This window comes from Ictalurus furcatus, chromosome 1, assembly GCF_023375685.1.
Source record: "Ictalurus furcatus strain D&B chromosome 1, Billie_1.0, whole genome shotgun sequence".
NCBI lineage: Eukaryota > Metazoa > Chordata > Actinopteri > Siluriformes > Ictaluridae > Ictalurus > Ictalurus furcatus.
This window is the reverse complement of record NC_071255.1, coordinates 37,586,091-37,607,496: the sequence shown is the minus strand read 5'-3', so window position 1 is coordinate 37,607,496 and position 21,406 is coordinate 37,586,091. Positions and strand designations below refer to the sequence as shown.

The window sequence follows — 21,406 nt, the reverse complement described above, 5'->3', positions numbered from 1 at the left end:
GGATATGACGCTGAGCACGTGCACTCAACTTCTTTGGTGGACCATGGCGAGGCCTGTTCTGAGTGGAACCTGTCCTGTTAAACCGCTGTATGGTCTTGGCCACCGTGCTGCAGCTCAGTGTCAGGGTCTTGGCAATCTTCTTATAGTCTAGGCCATCTTTATGTAGAGCAACAATTCTTTTTTTCAGATCCTCAGAGAGTTCTTTGCCATGAGGTGCCATGTTGAACTTCCAGTGACCAGTATGAGGGAGTGTGAGAGCGATGACACCAAATTTAACACACCAGCTCCCCATTCACACCTGAGACCTTGTAACACTAGCAAGTCACATGACACCGGGGAGGGAAAATGGCTAATTGGGCCCAATTTGGACATTTTCACTTAGGGGTGTACTCACTTTTGTTGTCAGCGGTTTAGACATTAATGGCTGTGTGTTGAGTTATTTTGAGGGGACAGCAAATTTACACTGTTACACAAGCTGTACACTCGCTACTTTACATTGTAGCAAAGTGTCATTTCTTCAGTGTTGTCACATGAAAAGATATCATCAAATATTTACAAAAATGTGAGGGGTGTACTCACTTTTGTGAGTTACTGTATACTATATAATATGTGTATATGTATAATATATATAATCTAATATATTAACTGAATTGTAAGGAAACACGTTGTAAATATAGTTCTGATGAAAACACACTCGTATGTAAACACAGTTAGATGGATATGTTTTTTTTTTTTTTAGTCACAAAAACAAGAAACAGAAAATTAAGTGACCTTCGACCCAGTAAGTCACTACAGCCTTTCACATCCATAATCAGAATTATACTTCTTACTCATTTATAGTTACATTTAATAGTGTGGAACGTCCACAAAACAAGTTAATTCCTGTTGTCACTTACATTATATCAGCTATAAATGTCTGTTTATACCCTCACCAGTCTCTCTTTATTCTCTCTTTAACGTTAATAAGATAAAAACTTGTTAAGGAAAACCACAAACCATGATCTCCTAAAGACTTTCCTTATTATAGAAATTATTATATAATTCCTTATTATAGAAATTACTGTATTTTTCTTTCATTACTAAATAAAAAAACTAACTCTACCCAGTTCCTATTAATAATATTATTTAAAGTTAATGTCATTAATGATAAAATTATAACTGTTGCTATTTAATGTTAGTTATTAATGATAAAATTACACAGTAAATGTTAATATTTAAAGCACAACAGGTTTTAAAAAGTCTAACAATTTAAAATTCATAAACCCTGAAAGAAGGTTAAAGAAAAGAAGGATAAGAGTAACATGAGTGTGTTAATGATCACTTTATTCAGATTGAACACAATCGGTCTCACTCCTGTGAACACCTACAGGTTTGTTGTGAAGATAATTAAGTATAAAATGCTGTGCACACAAATTCATTAATCCAGTGGCTTTTATGTGATTCATTTTCTATTTAAAAGGAAAACCAGGAAGCCGATGGAGTAATCCGTTAGATTTTCCAAACAGTAAGTAATCTATGTACTGTACTCTGGGTCAAAGGTTACTCTGAATGTACTCTGAACGTCAGTTCAACTCTACCACCAATGTAATAGCACGGGTAGCATGCTTCTATCCAGATTCCACCCCATCTCTACTTCTGAGAGACTCTGCATCTCGAAGATACTCTTTTTATACCCAGTCATCTTCCTGATCTGTTCCCAATTAACCTAATTAACTGCAAAATGTTCCTCCAGCTGTTTCTTTTTACTAACACTTACTTTTCCAGCCTTTTGTTGCCCCGTCCCAACTTTTTTGAGACGTGTTGTGGCCATCAAATTGAAAATGACCTTATTTTCTCCTTAAAACGGTACATTTCCTCAGTTTAAACATTTGATATGTTTTCTATGTTCTACAGGTTTATGAGATTTGCACATCACTGCATTCTGTTTTTCTTTAAATTTTTTTTTTTTTTACAGCGTCCCAACTTTTTTGGAATTGGGATTGTATAATAAAAGTATCAAACATCTATAATTATAACCTCCTGTTTAACTGTATCAGTCATACACAGGAGCTGGTGTATGCTTCTGATGCAGTGATCAATCCTCAAGGTTCAATCCTCAAACCGTTACTATTGTTAATCGATATGTAGATTAATTATAATCTATAAATCCTACAGACAATGTTTTACCATTTCTGTTTATTTTAATTAAGTGCAGTGTGAAACCAAACCAAACTCCATAACAAACAAGCCAGAAGCATCAATATCGCTACGGTTAAGTATTTAATACACTGTATTGTGTAAAACTGTGTCAGATTCACTAATATCTCCTGTGTGTGTGTGTGTGTGTGTGTGTACAGTGTGAAGACAGAGCGCAGGACAGAGAATAGAAGAGGATCACAGTAACGGACATTAGAGAGCATTTACACACACAGGGAAACGATCATTCTGTTTATATATATATATATATATATATATATATATAACTAGCCTAGCGTCCTGTCTAGATTAGTGTTGTTATTGTCAGTAATGAGGATGAACTACAGATTGGTGGAACTCTGGCGACAAGGAGGTTGTTTGTCTTCGCTGTAGCTTTTGGAGGCAGAAAATGGAGAGAATTTGAGCTGCTCATGTGATGTGACTGTATGCAGATACAGTTATAGAAGGACGTCGCATCATGTCCCGGTCAATGTCCCAAAAATACACAGGCTGTTATTTTATAGTTATAACAACGGAGAAATATTTTCCATTCAGCATGGTGTAACATGTCTCCTCATACTGACTCACAAACCAGACTTGCTTTTTACCAGAACTTTGCCCTTTTTTGTTGCTTAATAAAGGGAAGTGATAGCTCAGAGGTTAAGACGTTGGACTTCTGATCGGAAGTGTGTGAGTTCAAATCCCAGCTCAAATCTCGAGCTGCCACTGTTGGGCCCTTGAGCAAGACCCTGAAACCTCAACTGCTCAGATGTATAAATGAGATAATTGTAAGTCGCTCTGGATAAGGGCGTCTGCTAAATGCTGTACTGTAATGTAATGTAATGATTGTTCAGCTCAGCTCTTTTCTGAAAAGTGAAAGTAAAATCTCCTGCATTCCTCCTGCCCCGCCTTCACTTCCTGTACGATGACACGTATAATGTCTGCTGGAGATGAAGGAAAAACAAAGTGTGAAAGCAGCTGAAATATGAATCTGGACTGTTGTCTGTGCTCTTCTGAGAGCATTTGAACATCATTAGCTACATTTACATGCAGTCTAATAATCTGTTAATAATCTGATTGTGAGCTGGATCAGGATGAGGACGTTCATGTACACACTTCAATCAGAGTAGAGTAAACCGTTTGATTAAATCTCGATCTGCTTGAACGAGATGGATAATGCTTTTAATCATCTGTTAATTAATTAGAAGAGTACGAGCTGTGTAAACGCTTGTGTCTGCTACGTGTCACCACGTCTTCCTGGTGCTGTAAAAAGTTGCGTAAGAAAGCAGCGCTCCTGCTACAGAGTAATGTCTCTGCACATCTGTACACAGTGTGTGATGAGGAGAAGGAGAAGCTGGTTGTGAGGATGCACACCTGCACTGATTCGTCTAATCATTGCGGGGGGTCTGAGAGACAGACAGAGACACACGTGCTTTATGTTTGGCTTACGTTTGTGTGTTGTACCTTATGTTTGTGTTCTGTTGATTATTAAAGTTTATATTTATGTTCAGCCGGTTCCCGCCTCCTTCTTACCCGACTTTAAAGTTTATTACACAATGTGATTAAAATGCTGACACTAAACCTCCCTCCATGGGGACTGTGGATCTTGCATGGACATTATTTTTGATGATATGGTATGTTTTGGATCCTGAGCCCTTCCTTTCCTTCTCCATACTCTTCTCTTCCCATCATTCTGGTAGTTAACGCTGTATCAGAACTGGGCTGGCATTTTTAGAGGTTTTTTAGCGAGGCTAATGTTCTTGAGAGAAACCAGTGGTTTACCTCTTGAGGTTATCATCTGTATTTACATTCATGAAGGTGCCTCTTGATTGTAAACTTTGATAATGATACGCCTACGTCCTCCAGAGTGTTCTTCACATGGTTAGATGTTGTGAAGGGGTTGTTCTTCACCAAGAATAGAATTCTGCGATCATCCACTTTAGTTGTCTTCCGTGGTCTTCCAGGCCTTTTGGTGTTGCTGGGCTCGCCAGTGCGTTCTGTTGTGGATAAAAATGACATGAAATAAACATGAGGGAGACTTAGTATGAGTAAAATGTAATTTTATTGGTAATTCACAGGACTGGTGGGTGCGTATTCTGGAGGAGAGCGGGAGGGGGAAGAAAATGGGGTGCGTCCTGGGGACATGGGAAAGTCAGCAAAGGTGAAGTGAGAGGACCACTGAGAGTGGGGCGGACTGGTAGGTGAGAAGAGGGACGAATGGTCGGGGCCCGGATCAGAGAAGAGGACATCTCCCTCAGACTGAAAGCTGGAGGGGGGTTCTGGCTGTGTAGAGGCGTCAACACACACGTTTACGGGGCAGATTCTTCAGTTCTTTCCAGATTCTTCAGCAGTTCCTTCTTTTTAAGAATGTACCAGATTGTTGATTTGGCCACTCCTAAAGTTTTTGCTATCTTTCTGATAGGGCTGTTTTGTTTTTTCAGCCTAATGATGGCCTCCTTCACTTGCATCAACACGTCTCTAGACCGCATATTGAAAGTTCCCATGAACTATGAGCTACTAAATGCAAATTCATCAACTCCAGACGTTTTATCTCCTTAATTTGTCATGAAATAACAAAAAACGGGCCACAACTGGCCTTGAAACTGCTTATCAGTCAACTATCCATCCCTGCTAATGTATACAATTCCGGACACATTCCAAATCACCGTTGTATAAGACACGTAGTGCAATATGTAGGATGCACAGCGCCGCTAGGTTACAGCTATATAGTGCACTTATCTAGGGATTAAATGGGGAATTGGAACACGGCCAGACTGAGCGGGCCTGCTGTAGAAAACCCGCGGTTAAAATGAAGCAGGGTGTAAACGTAGAACTCCGTGTGAGTGTTTGATTAAAGATTACCTTGCTGCTGTTTTATCTGCTGCAGATTGTAAAGATTATAAGTCGCGTATGAGCGATAAATAACGCCGTAAATCAGAGATCCCTGCTTTCTCTAGGCTTCCCGAGGCGTCGTTTCCGGTTACCGAGGCAACCCGAGCACTGTGTGAAACGAGCGGGCACAGATTTCAAAATAAGTCTGTAACGTAACGTAATGTAATGTAATGTAATGCAGGGGTTCCCAAACTTTTCCAGGGCAAGGCCCCCCAAATGGCATTAACATTTAACCGAGGCCCCCCTTTGGTAAGATGTCTTTTAAACACATTCAAATACAGACTTCTGAATACATCCCCTTTTTTATTATTAATAATTCCATTACATTAGGAATTGAGTGTGTGTGTGTGTGGTTGTTTGAAAGAAATGTAAAAAAAAAAAAAAAATCATGCATTTATTTATTTTTCACACCAAATTGTTGAGGCCCCCACTTTGAAAACCACTGGTAAAATAAAACTTTCTGAGCATTTTTATGCTTTCTAAAATTAAAGATGGGTTTAAAGGCCATCTAGTGGACGACGTGTTTCTCCTAGATAATCCTCACCAATCTTTGCTTTTGGAAGTTTTCAGAAGAGTAATATCTGTACACGTTTATGTTCTTCACTTGTGCTATGTAACATATAATGTAATATTTTTCATATGTAAATGTAAGCCATAGTTAAATATAACTATATTCAGGGATCACGGGTTCAAGCCCCAGCACTGCCAGGCTGCCACTGCTATGACCATGAGCAAAGCCCTTAACCCTCTCTACTCCAAGGGGCGCTGTATCATGGCTGACCCTGCACTCTGACCCCAACTTCCTAACATGCTGGGGTATGCGAAGAAAAGAATTGAATCGCTGTGCTGTAATGTATACGTGATCAATAAAGACTCATTATCATACACACTGGTAGGACAGAGGTAGCTCAGTGGTTAAGATGTTGGGATAGTGATTGGAAGCTCTTGAGTTTAAATCCCACCACCACCAAGCTGCCACTGCTGGGCTCTTGGACCTTAACCCTCAACTGCTCAGTTGTAAGTCTCTCTGGATAAGGGCGTCTGCCAAATACTGTAAATGTAATTATCATTATATATATCATGTTATCTTAGCTATTCAGAACAAGCCTGAGATAGACCTGAAGACGTGCAGTGTTAATAATGAATATAAGAATGTACACAATTTCAGTATTGTTATAGTAATCTATAGAGTTGGTGTTTTTTAGGAAGCAATATGTAGTCAAGAGACTAACTGGAGATTCATTTCAGTGTATCTTTATGATACAATAAATACTGGAATTTGAACACACATTTCCAGACTCTATAGTGAACGGAGTTTAACTTGGTGTGTATCTTCATAAAAATATTACGCATGGAAGGAGGACAGTATTATTCACATTTCCCGTTACACTTCCTGTTACACTTCCTGTTATCATGCATGTCATGTTAGCTCATTTACTGCTTCAACGTCAGCAGGTCACATCCTGTTTTGTCTGGTCGTGTTTATTTTCATTCTTTTTCACAGATCTGTCTTATTGGAAGCTGTTGAGGATCATTTGACGTTTCTTTAGAGGAACAACCAGGTTTTATTTCTTCAAAAAGAACTGATACAGAATAGAAAAAAAGGTAAGAGGAAAAAAAAAAAAAAAATCTCACCAATCTGTGTGTTGCTCTGATTTCTAGTTTAGACTTATAATATAACAGACCTAGAATTTATGACTTAACATTTCATCTGTTTTTTTTTTTTTTCATAATGTGGTGGACAATTAAACACAGGGTAAGTGTCAGGCAGAGTAACTCAACTCAATTTTATTTGTATAGCACTTTATCAAGGGACATTGTCACAAAGCAGCTTTATAGAAATATATATAAAAATCTACTCAAAAGGGAACCCGTCCTCATCTGGGTTACACCGGATAGTGTGATTGTAAGTAATTACTCATCTATGACTGTGTACTTTTTATATATATATATATATATATATATATATATATATATATATATAGAGAGAGAGAGAGAGAGAGAGAGAGAGAGAGAGAGTGAAAGAGAAAGAGCTACTCCCTGCTGTAGCCTTCACTGTTCGAGGTTCCAACAAATAGCCGTCACCTTTTGAACAATGTGCTGTAGATGATAAAATATTTTGTTCTCTGGCGTGAGACCATTCAGTGCTTTATAAGTTAATAATAGTATTTTATAATCAATGTGAGATTTCACTGGGAGCCAATGCAGTGTGGATAAGATCGGGGTGATGTGGTCGTATCTTCTGGTTCTAGTTAGGACTCTAGCAGCTGCATTCTGGACTAACTGGAGCTTATTTATATTCCTACTGGAACATCCAGACAGTAAGGCATTACAGTAATCTAGTCTAGAGGTGACGAAAGCATGAACTAAAATTTCTGCATCATGTAGTGACATTATATTTCTTATCTTAGAAATATTTCTGAGATGAAAGAAGGCTATCCTAGTAATATTATCTACATGAGCATCAAATGATAGGCTGGAGTCAATAATCACTCCAACGTCTTTTACTGCTGCAGATGATGAAACAGAAAGTCCATCCAGAGTTACTGTGAGATCAGAAAGATTACTTCTAGCTACACATGGTCCTAATACAAGTATTTCTGTCTTATTAGAATTAAGTAAGAGGAAGTTAATAAGAGGAAGGGTCTAATGTCCTTTACACAATCCTCAACTTTATTAAGCTGCTGTCTGTTATGTGGCTGAAACATACAGCTGTGTATCATCAGCATATATTTGGTGTTGTCTGAATAAATGACACACAGCACCTCAGCTCCATAACCTACATGTCACGCAGTGAGAATGGAAACAGATGCAGGTTAGACAGTTTAATGAAAAAGTCCAAACAAATAATCCAAATCATAAACAGGGGACAAAAATATGTAAACACCAAAACAGGATAAAACTCAAAACCTGAAAAGAACAGATAGACAATAAGGCTTGGAAACATTCGAGACAAAGGGCACCTGAGTGTATACTTCACAAAGTTCTGGTGGTAGAAAGTCTAGGTAAAAAGTGCTTCCCAATACTCCTCCTTCTCCTCCGTCCTGCAGCCCGTGACCCGGATATTGTTTGAAGTCAGCCATCTTGAAGGACATATCAATTCACTAATTGCACAGTGAGGAGGTGAGGAACAAGGAGTGAGGAAGCTTCCAGAGGAGTGAGGATACACAGGTGTATCATATACACAGGTGAAGTTTTTCTTGTCAAAAAACCTGATGCATGTATAAATTCCCCTCCTCCTTTACATCTGCCACAATCTCAAACAACACATCCTTTGATGATGTGATGGCATTCTGTGTGAAATATAATTAAATAATAATATGCTTACAGTGAGTATAGTCATTAATTGATCCTTGCATGTTTGGATATGCAAAGCTGCACTAAAGCTCAGATAAAATGATGTATTGTTTATTACTTCACTGTGGAATAACCCAGACGTTTCACATACTATCAGTGCATTTTGCTTTATTAAGAATGTTGTTATTAACCAAGCTCCAGGGATTAACGGCAGATCCCTGAAACGCACTGAGGTCATCCACAGTCATCATTAATTGACTTGCTTGAGAGAGCCAGGATATTCCATTGGACTTGCTTCGGTTCCTCTCTCCTCACATCTCATCCTTGCATCCTTCCCTCGCAGGGGGCGGAGCTAAGACACAAGGAAAGGAAGCGAGGAAAGGAAACAAGGATGCACAAATAAGTTTGCACAAGATGCACACAGTTTTGAAAAAAAAAAAAAGCTTTATCCCAGTTGTGAACATAACTTTCACCTGTTCACCTGCGTAACATGAGCAAAAGATGGATTCACTAACACTAAATTACACAGGACATTAAACCTGTAACCACGTTGTTGCTATTATCTGTGAAAGATTCTGGGTTACGAGTTAATCCAGGCTTAAGGAACCCCAGTATAAGGCCAACGTTAATTCTGTCTGTGACGGAGGAGTAACGCCTGAAAAAATCAAAATTTTACATTCACACTTACTCATTTAGCGGATGTTTTTATCCAAAGCGACTTACAAATGAGGAAATACAAGCAAAGTGATATATCAAGCAGAGAACAATACAAGTAGTGCTACTGTACAAGATTTATAACTGAGTTCTAGAGAAGCAAAGTGCGTAGAGTAGAGGTGTAAGAGCTAGAGTATGTGTTTTTTAAATGTACTTTAAAACACATACTCTAGCTCTTACACCTCTACTCCACGCACTTTGCTTTTAGTTAGGTCTTCACAGAAGAGGTGGGTCTTTAGCTGTTTTTTGAAGATGCTGAGAGATTTTGTGGTCCGGATTGAGGTTGAGAGTTCATTCCACCACTGAGGAACAGTTAGTTTGAATGTTCTGGAAAGGGATCTTGAGCCACGCTGAGTAGACACTACTAAGCGACGGTCATTGATTGATCGTAGATTGCGTGAGGGAACGTAAGCCTTCAGGAGAGAGTTGAGGTAGGGGGCGCTGTTCCAGACAGGGTCTTGTAGGTGAGCATCAAAGCCTTGAATTTGATATGGGCGGCTACAGGAAGGGTTTGATGGAGCTGGCTGGGAGGCCCAAGAGTAGTGTGTTGCAATAGTCCAGTTTTGAGATGACAAGAGCCTGGATTAGTAGTTGTGTAACCTGTTCGGTGTGATAGGGTCTGATTTTCTTGATAGATAGATAAGATAGATAAACCTTCATTGATCCCACACTGGGTAAATTCCCTCGTTACAGCAGCTCAATTACACAAAAAACAGATAGGAAAGAATACACATTAAATACGAATAGAATTGAAATAGAGTACCTAAAATATATATATATATATATATATATATATATATATATATATATATATATATATATATACACAATAAGAATAGAAAAATAAGAATTAGAGTAGTAAAATAATAATAATAATGGTAATATGTACACTATGTACACCTCAATGTATGTACAGATGAATACAAATTTGAATATATACAGATGGGTAACACCTCGTTAACATACATGAGTGGATAAATGGATTATTGCGCAGTTAACAATAGAGGGATGAGCAACAAATAATAATAATGTGTGGGTTGCTGATGCAAAAAAAATGTTAGCAGTGCTACATTATGTTGTTGTTGCATTAAAGAGTCTGACTGCTGTAGGGATGAAGGACCTGTGGTAGCGCTCTTTCCTGCACTGAGGGTGCAGCAGTCTGCTGCTGAAGGAGCTGCTCAGGGACCCCAGTATCTCATACAGGGGGTGAGAGGAATTGCTCCTGATAGACGCTATCTTAGCTAACATCCTCCTCTCCCCCACCACCTCTAAGCTGTCCAGAGGGCAGACCAGGACAGAGCTAGCCCTCTTAACCAGTTTGTTGAGGCGTTTCCTGTCCCTCTCTGTGCTCCCGACTCCCCAGGAAACTACTGTATATAAGATAGCAGATGCGACCACAGTGTCATAGAAAGTTTTTAGCAGGGTCCTGCACACACCAAAAGACCTCAGTCTCTTCAGCAGGTGGAGATGACTTTGGCCCTTTTTGTACAGGACATCTGTGTTTGTGGACCAGGCCAGTTTATTGTTGAGGTGAACACCCAGGAATCTCCACTCTCTCGATGTCAATACCCTTGATGCTCACCTGTGTAGACTGAGTTGGTCTCCTGCGGAGGTCGACTACAATCTCCTTTGTCTTGCTGGCGTTGAGGCAGAGGTGGTTTAATTCACACCAGTTGACAAAGTCAGCGATGACCTCCCGGAATTCCTGATCATTCTCCTCTGATACTCATCCAACAATGACCGTATCGTCAGAGAACTTCTACATGTGGCAGCTGTTAGTGTTATGCCTGAAGTCCGCTGTGTACAGGGTGAAGAGAGATGGAACAAGCACTGTACCCTGCGGTGCTCCCGTGCTGCTGACCACCACATCAGACATACAGTCCTGGAGCCTCACATACTGTGGTCTGTCAGTGAGATAGTTGGTGATCCATGCAGCCAGGTGACAGTCAACTCCAGCTCCCAAAAGCTTCCCCCTAAGTAGTGATGGCTGAATTTTGTTGAAAGCACTGGAAAAATCAAAAAACATCATCCTCACAGTAGCTGCATTTATATGGACAACAATAATCCATTCTTAATGCTATTAAGATCATACTTTGTTTAAGAAACTACCATGTAAACAGCAATTTTTACTTACCTTAATCTAATTAAGGGCATATTCCTGTTTTAGTCGCATTATGGATGTGTATTACAGACATGTAAACACCTTAATCACATTATGAACGTCGTGTGAGAGTTTTCACCATATTTTGTGACAGGACACGATCACACACGGCAGTTTTACGTTTTACGGCAAACGAGAGAGTTCTGCTACGTCCCAAACCGCAAACTTTCCTACTATAGGCCTGTAGTGGGGAAAAATACATGTATCTCGGCTACTATATAGACGGTAATTACGTGGTTTGAGACGCAGCCCACGGCTTCAAGCAGTTGTCTATTTGCACGTACAGCATGACAAATAATTAACTGCACTTAAAGCGTTCGTAAAAAAAAAAAATGAAAAAATAAAAACACCCCAATCTGTATACGGTACCATAACGAAAACGAACTGTATGTTGATACGTGAAATTCTGGAGGGACGTCGGACGGCGTGACGCGGTGATGTAATGACGCGGGCTGTTAATCTAATTGTGTTCTAGAACATGTAAAACGGGAACATGACAGGAGTATTCTAAACTCTATTATTATGTATTATTATAACTCTATTATTATCTATTATGTGTTCTACAAGGGGTTTGGAAAGAAAAGGGAGGAGGGAAACAGGTCTGTAATTGTCAATAGTAGCAGGGTTAAGTGATGGTTTTTTAAGCAGTGGGGTAACCCGGGCCTGCTTAAATGAGGTAGGGTATGTGCCAGTAGAGAGGGATGTGTTAAAGATGTGTGTGAGTGCAGGTAATAGTGTGGGAGAGATGGACTGAAGAAGGTGAGAAGGGGTCGGGTCAAGAGGACAGGTTGTGGGACGGCTAGAGAGGAGGAGTTTTGAGACATCAGTCTCTGAGAGGGGAGAGAAGGAAGGACAGTTGGGAGTTACATGGAGGAGGAGTCGGTCTATGCATGTCTGGGGTTGAGAACTGGTTCCTGATTGATGTAACCTTGTTGGAAAAGAAAGTGGCAAAGTCATCTGCAGTGAGAGAGGTAGAGGAAGAGGGAGGAGGGGGACAGAGAAGAGAAGAAAAGGTTTTGAAGAGAGTACGGTGTTGGGAGAGCTGCCAATCTTCTCCTGGTAGTATGTGGCTTTAGCAGTGGAGATGCTATGGGAAAAAGAGGAGAGAAGTGTTTGCTAATTGGTTAGGTCATTCAGATCGTTAGATTTAGAATCAGAAATCAGTTTAAACAGATACAAATACAGATACGAACACAAGGAGCAGTAGTCCTTTTTTAAGATAGCTCAGTGTTATATCACATCAAACCAGTGACTTCAATTCCCGTCCTGCACTGCGGCCTAGAAACATGGCCGTCATTCCCAGGACACATCTTCATTCTAATCACGTACCCCTGCATCCAATTCACTGCACAATCACAACCACAGATTAAAAGGACTTTCAATGCATTCACTCTTTGTGAAGTATACACTCAGTTGCCGTTTGTCTCCGTTGTTTACCAAGCATTGATTTTCGTGCCTGTTTAGTCTGGAGTTTTGACTTTGCATACGTTTACGACTTTGTCTCTTTACCTTGCCCTGTTTGTGCTGTTTGCCTGATCGCCTGACCTCTGCCTGCCCATGATTATTGTCTTCTGCCTTATCCTTTGGACATGTTGTTGTTGTTTGATTAAACTGACATATCTGCACATGCTTCCATCTCAGCCTCCATTATGTGACACTCACCAGAAAGGTTCACAGGTCACTGCTTGTTCATGTCCATTACCCGTACCTTATCTTTTCATTCCTTCAGCTGAATCTTTGTGGAAGTCACCGTCTGTTTATGAGTGAAGACATTGGCCTCTGTGCTCCATGTCTGCTTCAACTAGAACCTCACATCTCAAGATTTCTTCAGTGAGTTCTTCTGCTGGTGACACGGTCACTCTACACTGTAAACTCTCTCCTGAAATCAGTGGAGGTACCAGAGAGATCAGGTGGTTTAAGGAGACAGAATGTATTCACCAGCAGTCCTATGAGGACAGAAGGACATTCGGGTGTATGTGTATGAGATTTGGGAGAAAAGTGTCTCTGACACTGAGAGATGTTAAAGTCATGGATTCTGGACAGTACAGGTGTGAAGCTCATGGAGAGAGGAAAGAAGAAGTTGCGGTTATTTACCTGCATGTTGCAGGTAAGTGTTGTGTATCCATAAAAAATATCACACAATATGTTTAGAAACAATTTCCTTCTGTAAAAATGCGCTGGAACAGCTCTTTACCCTGTGTTCCTCCTCTCAGGGCTTAAACTGGTCTCCAGATCCCATGATTTTGGTGAGCTTATTCCTGGTGATGATGTCACTCTGTCCTGTCACCTCTCTCCTAAAAAGAGTGCTGTTGCCATGGAGATCAGGTGGTTTAAGGGGACAGACTGTATTTGTCTGTATCAGAACGGGCAGGTGAAAGAGGGAAAGGGCTACGAGGGCAGAGTGAGGCTGTGCACCCACAAGCTGAGGAAAGGAGACGTGTCTCTGATTCTGAGGAATTTTCATGAGTCACGAGATGAGGGACTGTACAAGTGTGAAGTCACGTGTGGAGATGAAAAGGTGGAAACGTCAGTTCACGTCAGTTGCAATCCTCGTGAGAGTAAGGCCTACAAATTTTTACTTTCACCTGTTACACTATACAGACTCTCACTGTGGAGAATGACTTCACTACTTTCATTCATCATTCATATACAAAATGTTTTATAGACAGATTTATAGTCTTCCTATTTTAGTACCAAATGTACTCATATGCTGCAAAAATTACATCTAACACGTGAAAATATCTTGAATATAGTCAGATTTATTCAGTTTGTCCTAGTGTAAGATTGCAATAAGCCAAATATAAGATTATTAAACCTATAACTAGACAGTTGTCCTTTAAATTGTCTTATTCCTTTGCCAGATAATTTTGCAAGTATTACACATTTTATATATATGTACACACACAGTCATGTGAAAAAATAAGTACACCCATGGACATTGTTGCTTTTTTTTTTTTTAAACATATTTGGACAAGCAAACCTTCGATCCTCTTTGAAACGATCCTATTAATAAAGGTGATACTCTATCAAATGACACATAAAACTTTACAACAAATACAGATCAGTCTATTGGAAAAAGTAAGTACACCCCTACATTTATCACACCTTCAAATCCATAAAATTAGAATCAGGTGTTGAAGATCGGGTTCCAGTGATGAGAACCTGTTTAGGGAGTGCAGGTGGAACTGGTCTTATTTATACTCCTCTCATATCCAGAGTCTGGAGTTCCCTTTGCTATTGAGGTGTGTGATGTCATCATGCCAAGATCTAAAGTGTTCTGTAAGGACTTCAGAAAAAAGGTTGTGGATGCCTACGAGTCTGGAAAGGGATTTAAAATTTATCTCCAAATTATTTGAAAAACATCATTCCACTGTGAGGAAAATCATCTACAAATGGTGCAGATTTCAAACGACTGCCGATTAGTCCAGGACTGACCGTCCCGGCAAATTCAGCCCAAGAGCAGACCGTCTGATTCAAAAAGAAGTTAAAATTAAATTTTAATTTAAATTGAGTTAAAATTTAATGACAGGATCTGCAGTAAGTCTTGCAGCTGTTGGTGTGAAAGTACAGGCTTCTACAATCAGAAAGAGATTGCACAGATCTGACCTGCGTGGGAGGCATGTCAGGAAAAAGCATCTGCAAGATACAGTTTGTCAGTGAGCATATGGACAGAGACCAGACCTTCGGGAATAATGTGCTCTGGACAGACGAATCAAAGGTAGAGTTGTTTGGCCACAGTAACAGCAGACATGTTTGGCGCAGACCAAAGACAGCTTTTCAGGAGAAGCACCTCATATCAACTGTGAGGCCGTCTGTCCAAATGTTGAAGTGGAACCAAAAGTGGCCATTTCAACAGGATAACGTTCCTAAACACTCGAGAAAATCCACCAAGGAACGGCTCAAAAAGAAGAAATGGAGGGTGTTACAACCCGCTATCTTGGGAAAGTTTTTTTGTGCTGTGACATTTTGTGTGCAGGTCCGAACTCCCTCCCAGACTTTCCAGCCTGCCCTAGCCTGCCTTGCTCCCACCTCCAGGATGACCTAACTGATTAGTGGCCATTTTTAAAGAGGAAGACGGAGTGAGAAGTGGTGGGATGTTGGAGGTGTTTATGTATGAATTGTTTGTTAGGAGATTGCTTGATTTGTGTGCTTGCCCTTGTGGCTAAATCCTGTATTTTGACTGCTGTTCTGGTTTTGACTTTTGCCTGGTTTTCGACTTTGAGTTTGGTTATCCATATATTGTTATTGAGTACTCTCTTCACTTGTGTGTGTGTGTGTGTATATATATATATATATATATATGTTCACTAGGTTCACTGGCAGTAGGGGTGTGGCTGCCATTTCTTTTGGGAGAGGGTTCCTTTTGTCTCTGTTTCTTGCTTAGGTAGTTAGGGAAGAATATTTGTATTTTCTTTTCTTTCCTTTTAGGTAAGCTAGCTACCTAATCATAGAATCCTTTTGTTTATTATTTTGGCCTTGGCTCACCCTGAAGATACGCCTGTTTTGGTTAATTTGTATAGTTATATGTATATTGTCTGTTACAATATACCACAACCTTTTTCACACAACCTTGTTTGCATTTTTATTCCCTTATTTAAAGATCAATCAACTTGAATCCCGAGCTGGTTACTCTGTGCGGCCCAACCTAGACTGGGCCGTAAGAAGGGCTGTGGAACAGCCGAGTCAAAGCCCGGATCTGAATCCTATTGAAATGTTGTGGGGGGGCGGGATTTGAAACGGGCAGAACATGCAATAAAACCCTCAAACATCTTGCAACTGAAGGAATATTGTATGGAAGAGTGATCAGAAATTCCAGCAAGCCTGGTGGACAGTTATACAAAACACCTACAAGAAGATACTTCTGCTAAATGGAGAAATACTAGTTTCTGAGGACAAGGGTGCACTTACTTTTTCCACAGAAGAATATCACATCTATTGATATTTCTGTTGAATAAATGATTGAAAAAGTTCATTTTCCTTGTGGTTTTGTTCAAGTATATCAACTTTATTAATAGGCGCAGTTTCAAAGAGGATCAAATGTTTGCTCGTCCAAATATGTCAAAAAAGCCAACAATTTCCATGGGGTGTACTTATTTTTTCACATGACTATACCGGTGAAGACACAAGTTTAGATGAATTTATTTATGAGAGATTCTCATCTATTTCTTTCATTTATTCCAAGGAATTAGGAATGTAATTTTCTCTAATCATTATCTTTTTTTCAGGTGAATGTTGTAAGTATTACAATACATTTCTGATCCTTTTGATTTGACTGATTCTGGGAGCAGGGATCACTGACATTTCATTTTATTATTAAATCAGAAGAAAAATAATCCTGCATTTGTGCAGCATTTCTGATGTGAAAAGATTCACCATCACAAACACACAAAACCATAAATTAATTCATTTCCTTTGATTTACAGGTGGGTCAGCGATGCATCATGATGATGGTAAGCCATTCATTAATCTCTTATTTTCTGGTCATGTGTAATCTCTCTCTTTTAAGTATAATACATATCTCTCTCTCTCTGTGTGTGTGTGTGTGTGTGTGTGTGTGTGTGTGTGTGTACACCATATAGTATATGTATAATATAATATATTAAATGAATTGTTAGGAAACACGTTGTAAATATAGTTCTGATGAAAACACTCTTGTATGTAAACACAATTAGATGTATATATATTTTTTTTTCACAGAAATGGGAAGCCTTGGACCCAATAAGTCACTACAGCCTTTCACATCCATAATCAGAATTATACTTCTTACTCATTTATAGTTACATTTAATGGTGTGGAACGTCCACAAAACAAGTTAATTCCTGTTGTCACTTACATTATAGCAGCTATAAATGTCTGTTTATACCCTCACCAGTCTCTCTTTATTCTCTCTTTAACGTTAATAAGATAAAAACTTGTTAAGGAAAACCACAAACCATAATCTCCTAAAGACTTTCCTTATTATAGAAATTATTATATAATTCCTTATTATAGAAATTACTGTATTTTTCTTTCATTACTAAATAAAAAAACTAACTCTACCCAGTTCCTATTAATAATATTATTTAAAGTTAATGTCATTAATGATAAAATTATAACTGTTGCTATTTAATGTTAGTTATTAATGATAAAATTACACAGTAAATGTTAATATTTAAAGCACAACAGGTTTTAAAAAGTCTAACAATTTAAAATTCATAAACCCTGAAAGAAGGTTAAAGAAAAGAAGGATAAGAGTAACATGAGTGTGTTAATGATCACTTTATTCAGATTGAACACAATCGGTCTCACTCCTGTGAACACCTACAGGTTTGTTGTGAAGATAATTAAGTATAAAATGCTGTGCACACAAATTCATTAATCCAGTGGCTTTTATGTGATTCATTTTCTATTTAAAAGGAAAACCAGGAAGACGATGGAGTAATCCGTTAGATTTTCCAAACAGTAAGTAATCTATGTACTGTACTCTGGGTCAAAGGTTACTCTGAATGTACTCTGAACGTCAGTTCAACTCTACCACCAATGTAATAGCACGGGTAGCATGCTTCTATCCAGATTCCACCCCATCTCTACTTCTGAGAGACTCTGCATCTCGAAGATACTCTTTTTATACCCAGTCATCTTCCTGATCTGTTCCCAATTAACCTAATTAACTGCAAAATGTTCCTCCAGCTGTTTCTTTTTACTAACACTTACTTTTCCAGCCTTTTGTTGCCCCGTCCCAACTTTTTTGAGATGTGTTGTGGCCGTCAAATTGAAAATGACCTTATTTTCTCCTTAAAACGGTACATTTCCTCAGTTTAAACATTTGATATGTTTTCTATGTTCTACAGGTTTATGAGATTTGCACATCACTGCATTCTGTTTTTATTTAAATTTTTTTTTTTTTTACAGCGTCCCAACTTTTTTGGAATTGGGATTGTATAATAAAAGTATCAAACATCTATAATTATAACCTCTTGTTTAACTGTATCAGTCATACACAGGAGCTGGTGTATGCTTCTGATGCAGTGATCAATCCTCAAGGTTCAATCCTCAAACCGTTACTATTGTTAATCGATATGTAGATTAATTATAATCTATAAATCCTACAGACAATGTTTTACCATTTCTGTTTATTTTAATTAAGTGCAGTGTGAAACCAAACCAAACTCCATAACAAACAAGCCAGAAGCATCAATATCACTACGGTTAAGGATTTAATACACTGTATTTTGTAAAACTGTGTCAGATTCACTAATATCTCCTGTGTGTGTGTGTGTGTGTGTGTGTGTGTGTGTGTGTGTGTGTACAGTGTGTAGACAGAGCTCAAGACAGAGCAACAGCAGGACAGAGAATAGAAGAGGATCACAGTAACGGACATTAGAGAGCATTTACACACACAGAGAAACGATCATTCTGTTTATATATATATATATATATATATATATATATATATAACTAGCCTAGCGTCCTGTCTAGATTAGTGTTATTATTGTCAGTAATGAGGATGAACTACAGATTGGTGGAACTCTGGCGACGAGGAGGTTGTTTGTCTTCGCTGTAGCTTTTGGAGGCAGAAAATGGAGAGAATTTGAGCTGCTCATGTGATGTGACTGTATGCAGATACAGTTATAGAAGGACGTCGCATCATGTCCCGGTCAATGTCCCAAAAATACACAGGCTGTTATTTTATAGTTATAACAACGGAGAAATATTTTCCATTCAGCATGGTGTAACATGTCTCCTCATACTGACTCACAAACCAGACTTGCTTTTTACCAGAACTTTGCCCTTTTTTGTTGCTTAATAAAGGGAAGTGATAGCTCAGAGGTTAAGACGTTGGACTTCTGATCGGAAGTGTGTGAGTTCAAATCCCAGCTCAAATCTCGAGCTGCCACTGTTGGGCCCTTGAGCAAGACCCTGAAACCTCAACTGCTCAGATGTATAAATGAGATAATTGTAAGTCGCTCTGGATAAGGGCGTCTGCTAAATGCTGTACTGTAATGTAATGTAATGATTGTTCAGCTCAGCTCTTTTCTGAAAAGTGAAAGTAAAATCTCCTGCATTCCTCCTGCCCCGCCTTCACTTCCTGTACGATGACACGTATAATGTCTGCTGGAGATGAAGGAAAAACAAAGTGTGAAAGCAGCTGAAATATGAATCTGGACTGTTGTCTGTGCTCTTCTGAGAGCATTTGAACATCATTAGCTACATTTACATGCAGTCTAATAATCTGTTAATAATCTGATTGTGAGCTGGATCAGGATGAGGACGTTCATGTACACACTTCAATCAGAGTAGAGTAAACCGTTTGATTAAATCTCGATCTGCTTGAACGAGATGGATAATGCTTTTAATCATCTGTTAATTAATTAGAAGAGTACGAGCTGTGTAAACGCTTGTGTCTGCTACGTGTCACCACGTCTTCCTGGTGCTGTAAAAAGTTGCGTAAGAAAGCAGCGCTCCTGCTACAGAGTAATGTCTCTGCACATCTGTACACAGTGTGTGATGAGGAGAAGGAGAAGCTGGTTGTGAGGATGCACACCTGCACTGATTCGTCTAATCATTGCGGGGGGTCTGAGAGACAGACAGAGACACACGTGCTTTATGTTTGGCTTACGTTTGTGTGTTGTACCTTATGTTTGTGTTCTGTTGATTATTAAAGTTTATATTTATGTTCAGCCGGTTCCCGCCTCCTTCTTACCCGACTTTAAAGTTTATTACACAATGTGATTAAAATGCTGACACTAAACCTCCCTCCATGGGGACTGTGGATCTTGCATGGACATTATTTTTGATGATATGGTATGTTTTGGATCCTGAGCCCTTCCTTTCCTTCTCCATACTCTTCTCTTCCCATCATTCTGGTAGTTAACGCTGTATCAGAACTGGGCTGGCATTTTTAGAGGTTTTTTAGCAAGGCTAATGTTCTTGAGAGTTACCAGTGGTTTACCTCTTGAGGTTATCATCTGTATTTACATTCATGAAGGTGCCTCTTGATTGTAGACTTTGATAATGATACGCCTACGTCCTCCAGAGTGTTCTTCACATGGTTAGATGTTGTGAAGGGGTTGTTCTTCACCAAGAATAGAATTCTGCGATCATCCACTTTAGTTGTCTTCCGTGGTCTTCCAGGCGTTTTGGTGTTGCTGGGCTCGCCAGTGCATTCCTTCTTTTTAAGAATGTACCAGATTGTTGATTTGGCCACTCCTAAAGTTTTTGCTATCTTTCTGATAGGGCTGTTTTGTTTTTTCAGCCTAATGATGGCCTCCTTCACTTGCATCAACACGTCTCTAGACCGCATATTGAAAGTTCCCATGAACTATGGGCTACCAAATGCAAATTCATCAACTCCAGACTTTTTATCTTTTTATATAAAGCCAAACGAAAACCAGCACTAACACCTAAACAGAAGAAAACAATGTTTCAGTGGAACAAAGAGAATTAAACATGGAGTGTGGATGAAAGTGATATTCAGTGACCAATCACACATCTGCATTGGCCAAGAAGATGATGCTGGAACTTTTGTCTGGTGTGGTTCTAATGAAATATATAAAGATGAAGAGCCTGAAAGAAACAGTCAAATTTCCACTCGTTTATGATATGGGGTTGTCTGTCAGGTAAAGCACCAGGAGAGACCTCAACAGTCACAGGTGCACACTGAACCTCAACAGTCACAGGTGTACACTGAAATTCTGGACACTTTTCTCATTCCGTCGATGGAAAATAGGTTTGATGATGATGAAGTCATTGTTCAGAATGATAATGCATCTTGCCACAGAGCAAAGAGTGTTAAAGCTTTTCTTCAGGAAAGGAAGATCAACTCACTGACATGACCAGCAAACAGTAGCAAAATTTATTAAAATTTATGGTGGAAATTTTCAAAATTGGTCCGTGACCAGGCTCCATCCTGCAAAGCTGATCCGTCCACCGCTATTCGAGAAATATGGAACCAGCTTGATGGAGAATATTGTTTTTCATTAGTGAAGTCCACGCCTCAAAGAAAAAAAGCCAGAGGAGGAGCAACAAAATACAAATTATCATTTATTTTGTTGATGATTCCCTAATAAACGTTGAGAGATTCCATAATCTTTTCCTCTCTTTGATCTGGAACGAAATTTAATTAATTAAAACAATTAAATTTGATCTATCTGTCTATCGGTCGGTCTGTGCATGACCTATCACTAT

The 21,406-nt window shown here is 39.2% G+C and overlaps 2 protein-coding genes across 5 annotated transcripts in view; both read left to right on the top strand.

Annotated features, from left to right (window-relative positions):
* LOC128615240 (butyrophilin-like protein 2) overlaps positions 1-3,685 on the top strand; it is a 17,988-nt gene extending 14,303 nt beyond the window's left edge. The window contains exons 7-9 of the mRNA XM_053637139.1: positions 740-781; positions 1,460-1,504; positions 2,337-3,685. The gene's annotated coding sequence lies outside the window, so the exon portion shown is untranslated. The remainder of the gene's footprint in view (positions 1-739; positions 782-1,459; positions 1,505-2,336) is intronic.
* A 2,393-nt stretch (positions 3,686-6,078) lies between these two features.
* Positions 6,079-19,899, top strand: LOC128615254 (butyrophilin subfamily 1 member A1-like). Of its 4 annotated transcripts, none has more exons than XM_053637193.1 (7): positions 6,079-6,672; positions 8,118-8,255; positions 12,969-13,346; positions 13,453-13,797; positions 16,663-16,689; positions 17,636-17,680; positions 18,531-19,899. In XM_053637193.1, exons 3-7 carry the CDS (start codon positions 13,028-13,030, stop codon positions 18,590-18,592), a joined length of 798 nt encoding a protein of 265 aa, XP_053493168.1. In that variant the 5' UTR covers positions 6,079-6,672; positions 8,118-8,255; positions 12,969-13,027; the 3' UTR covers positions 18,593-19,899. The 4 variants fall into 4 exon arrangements, 3 of the variants coding, with proteins under 3 accessions (XP_053493168.1, XP_053493175.1, XP_053493185.1); XR_008387175.1 differs by having other exon boundaries at positions 6,085-6,672; positions 16,937-17,680; XM_053637200.1 differs by lacking the exon at positions 8,118-8,255.
* The last annotated feature ends 1,507 nt before the right edge of the window (positions 19,900-21,406 follow it).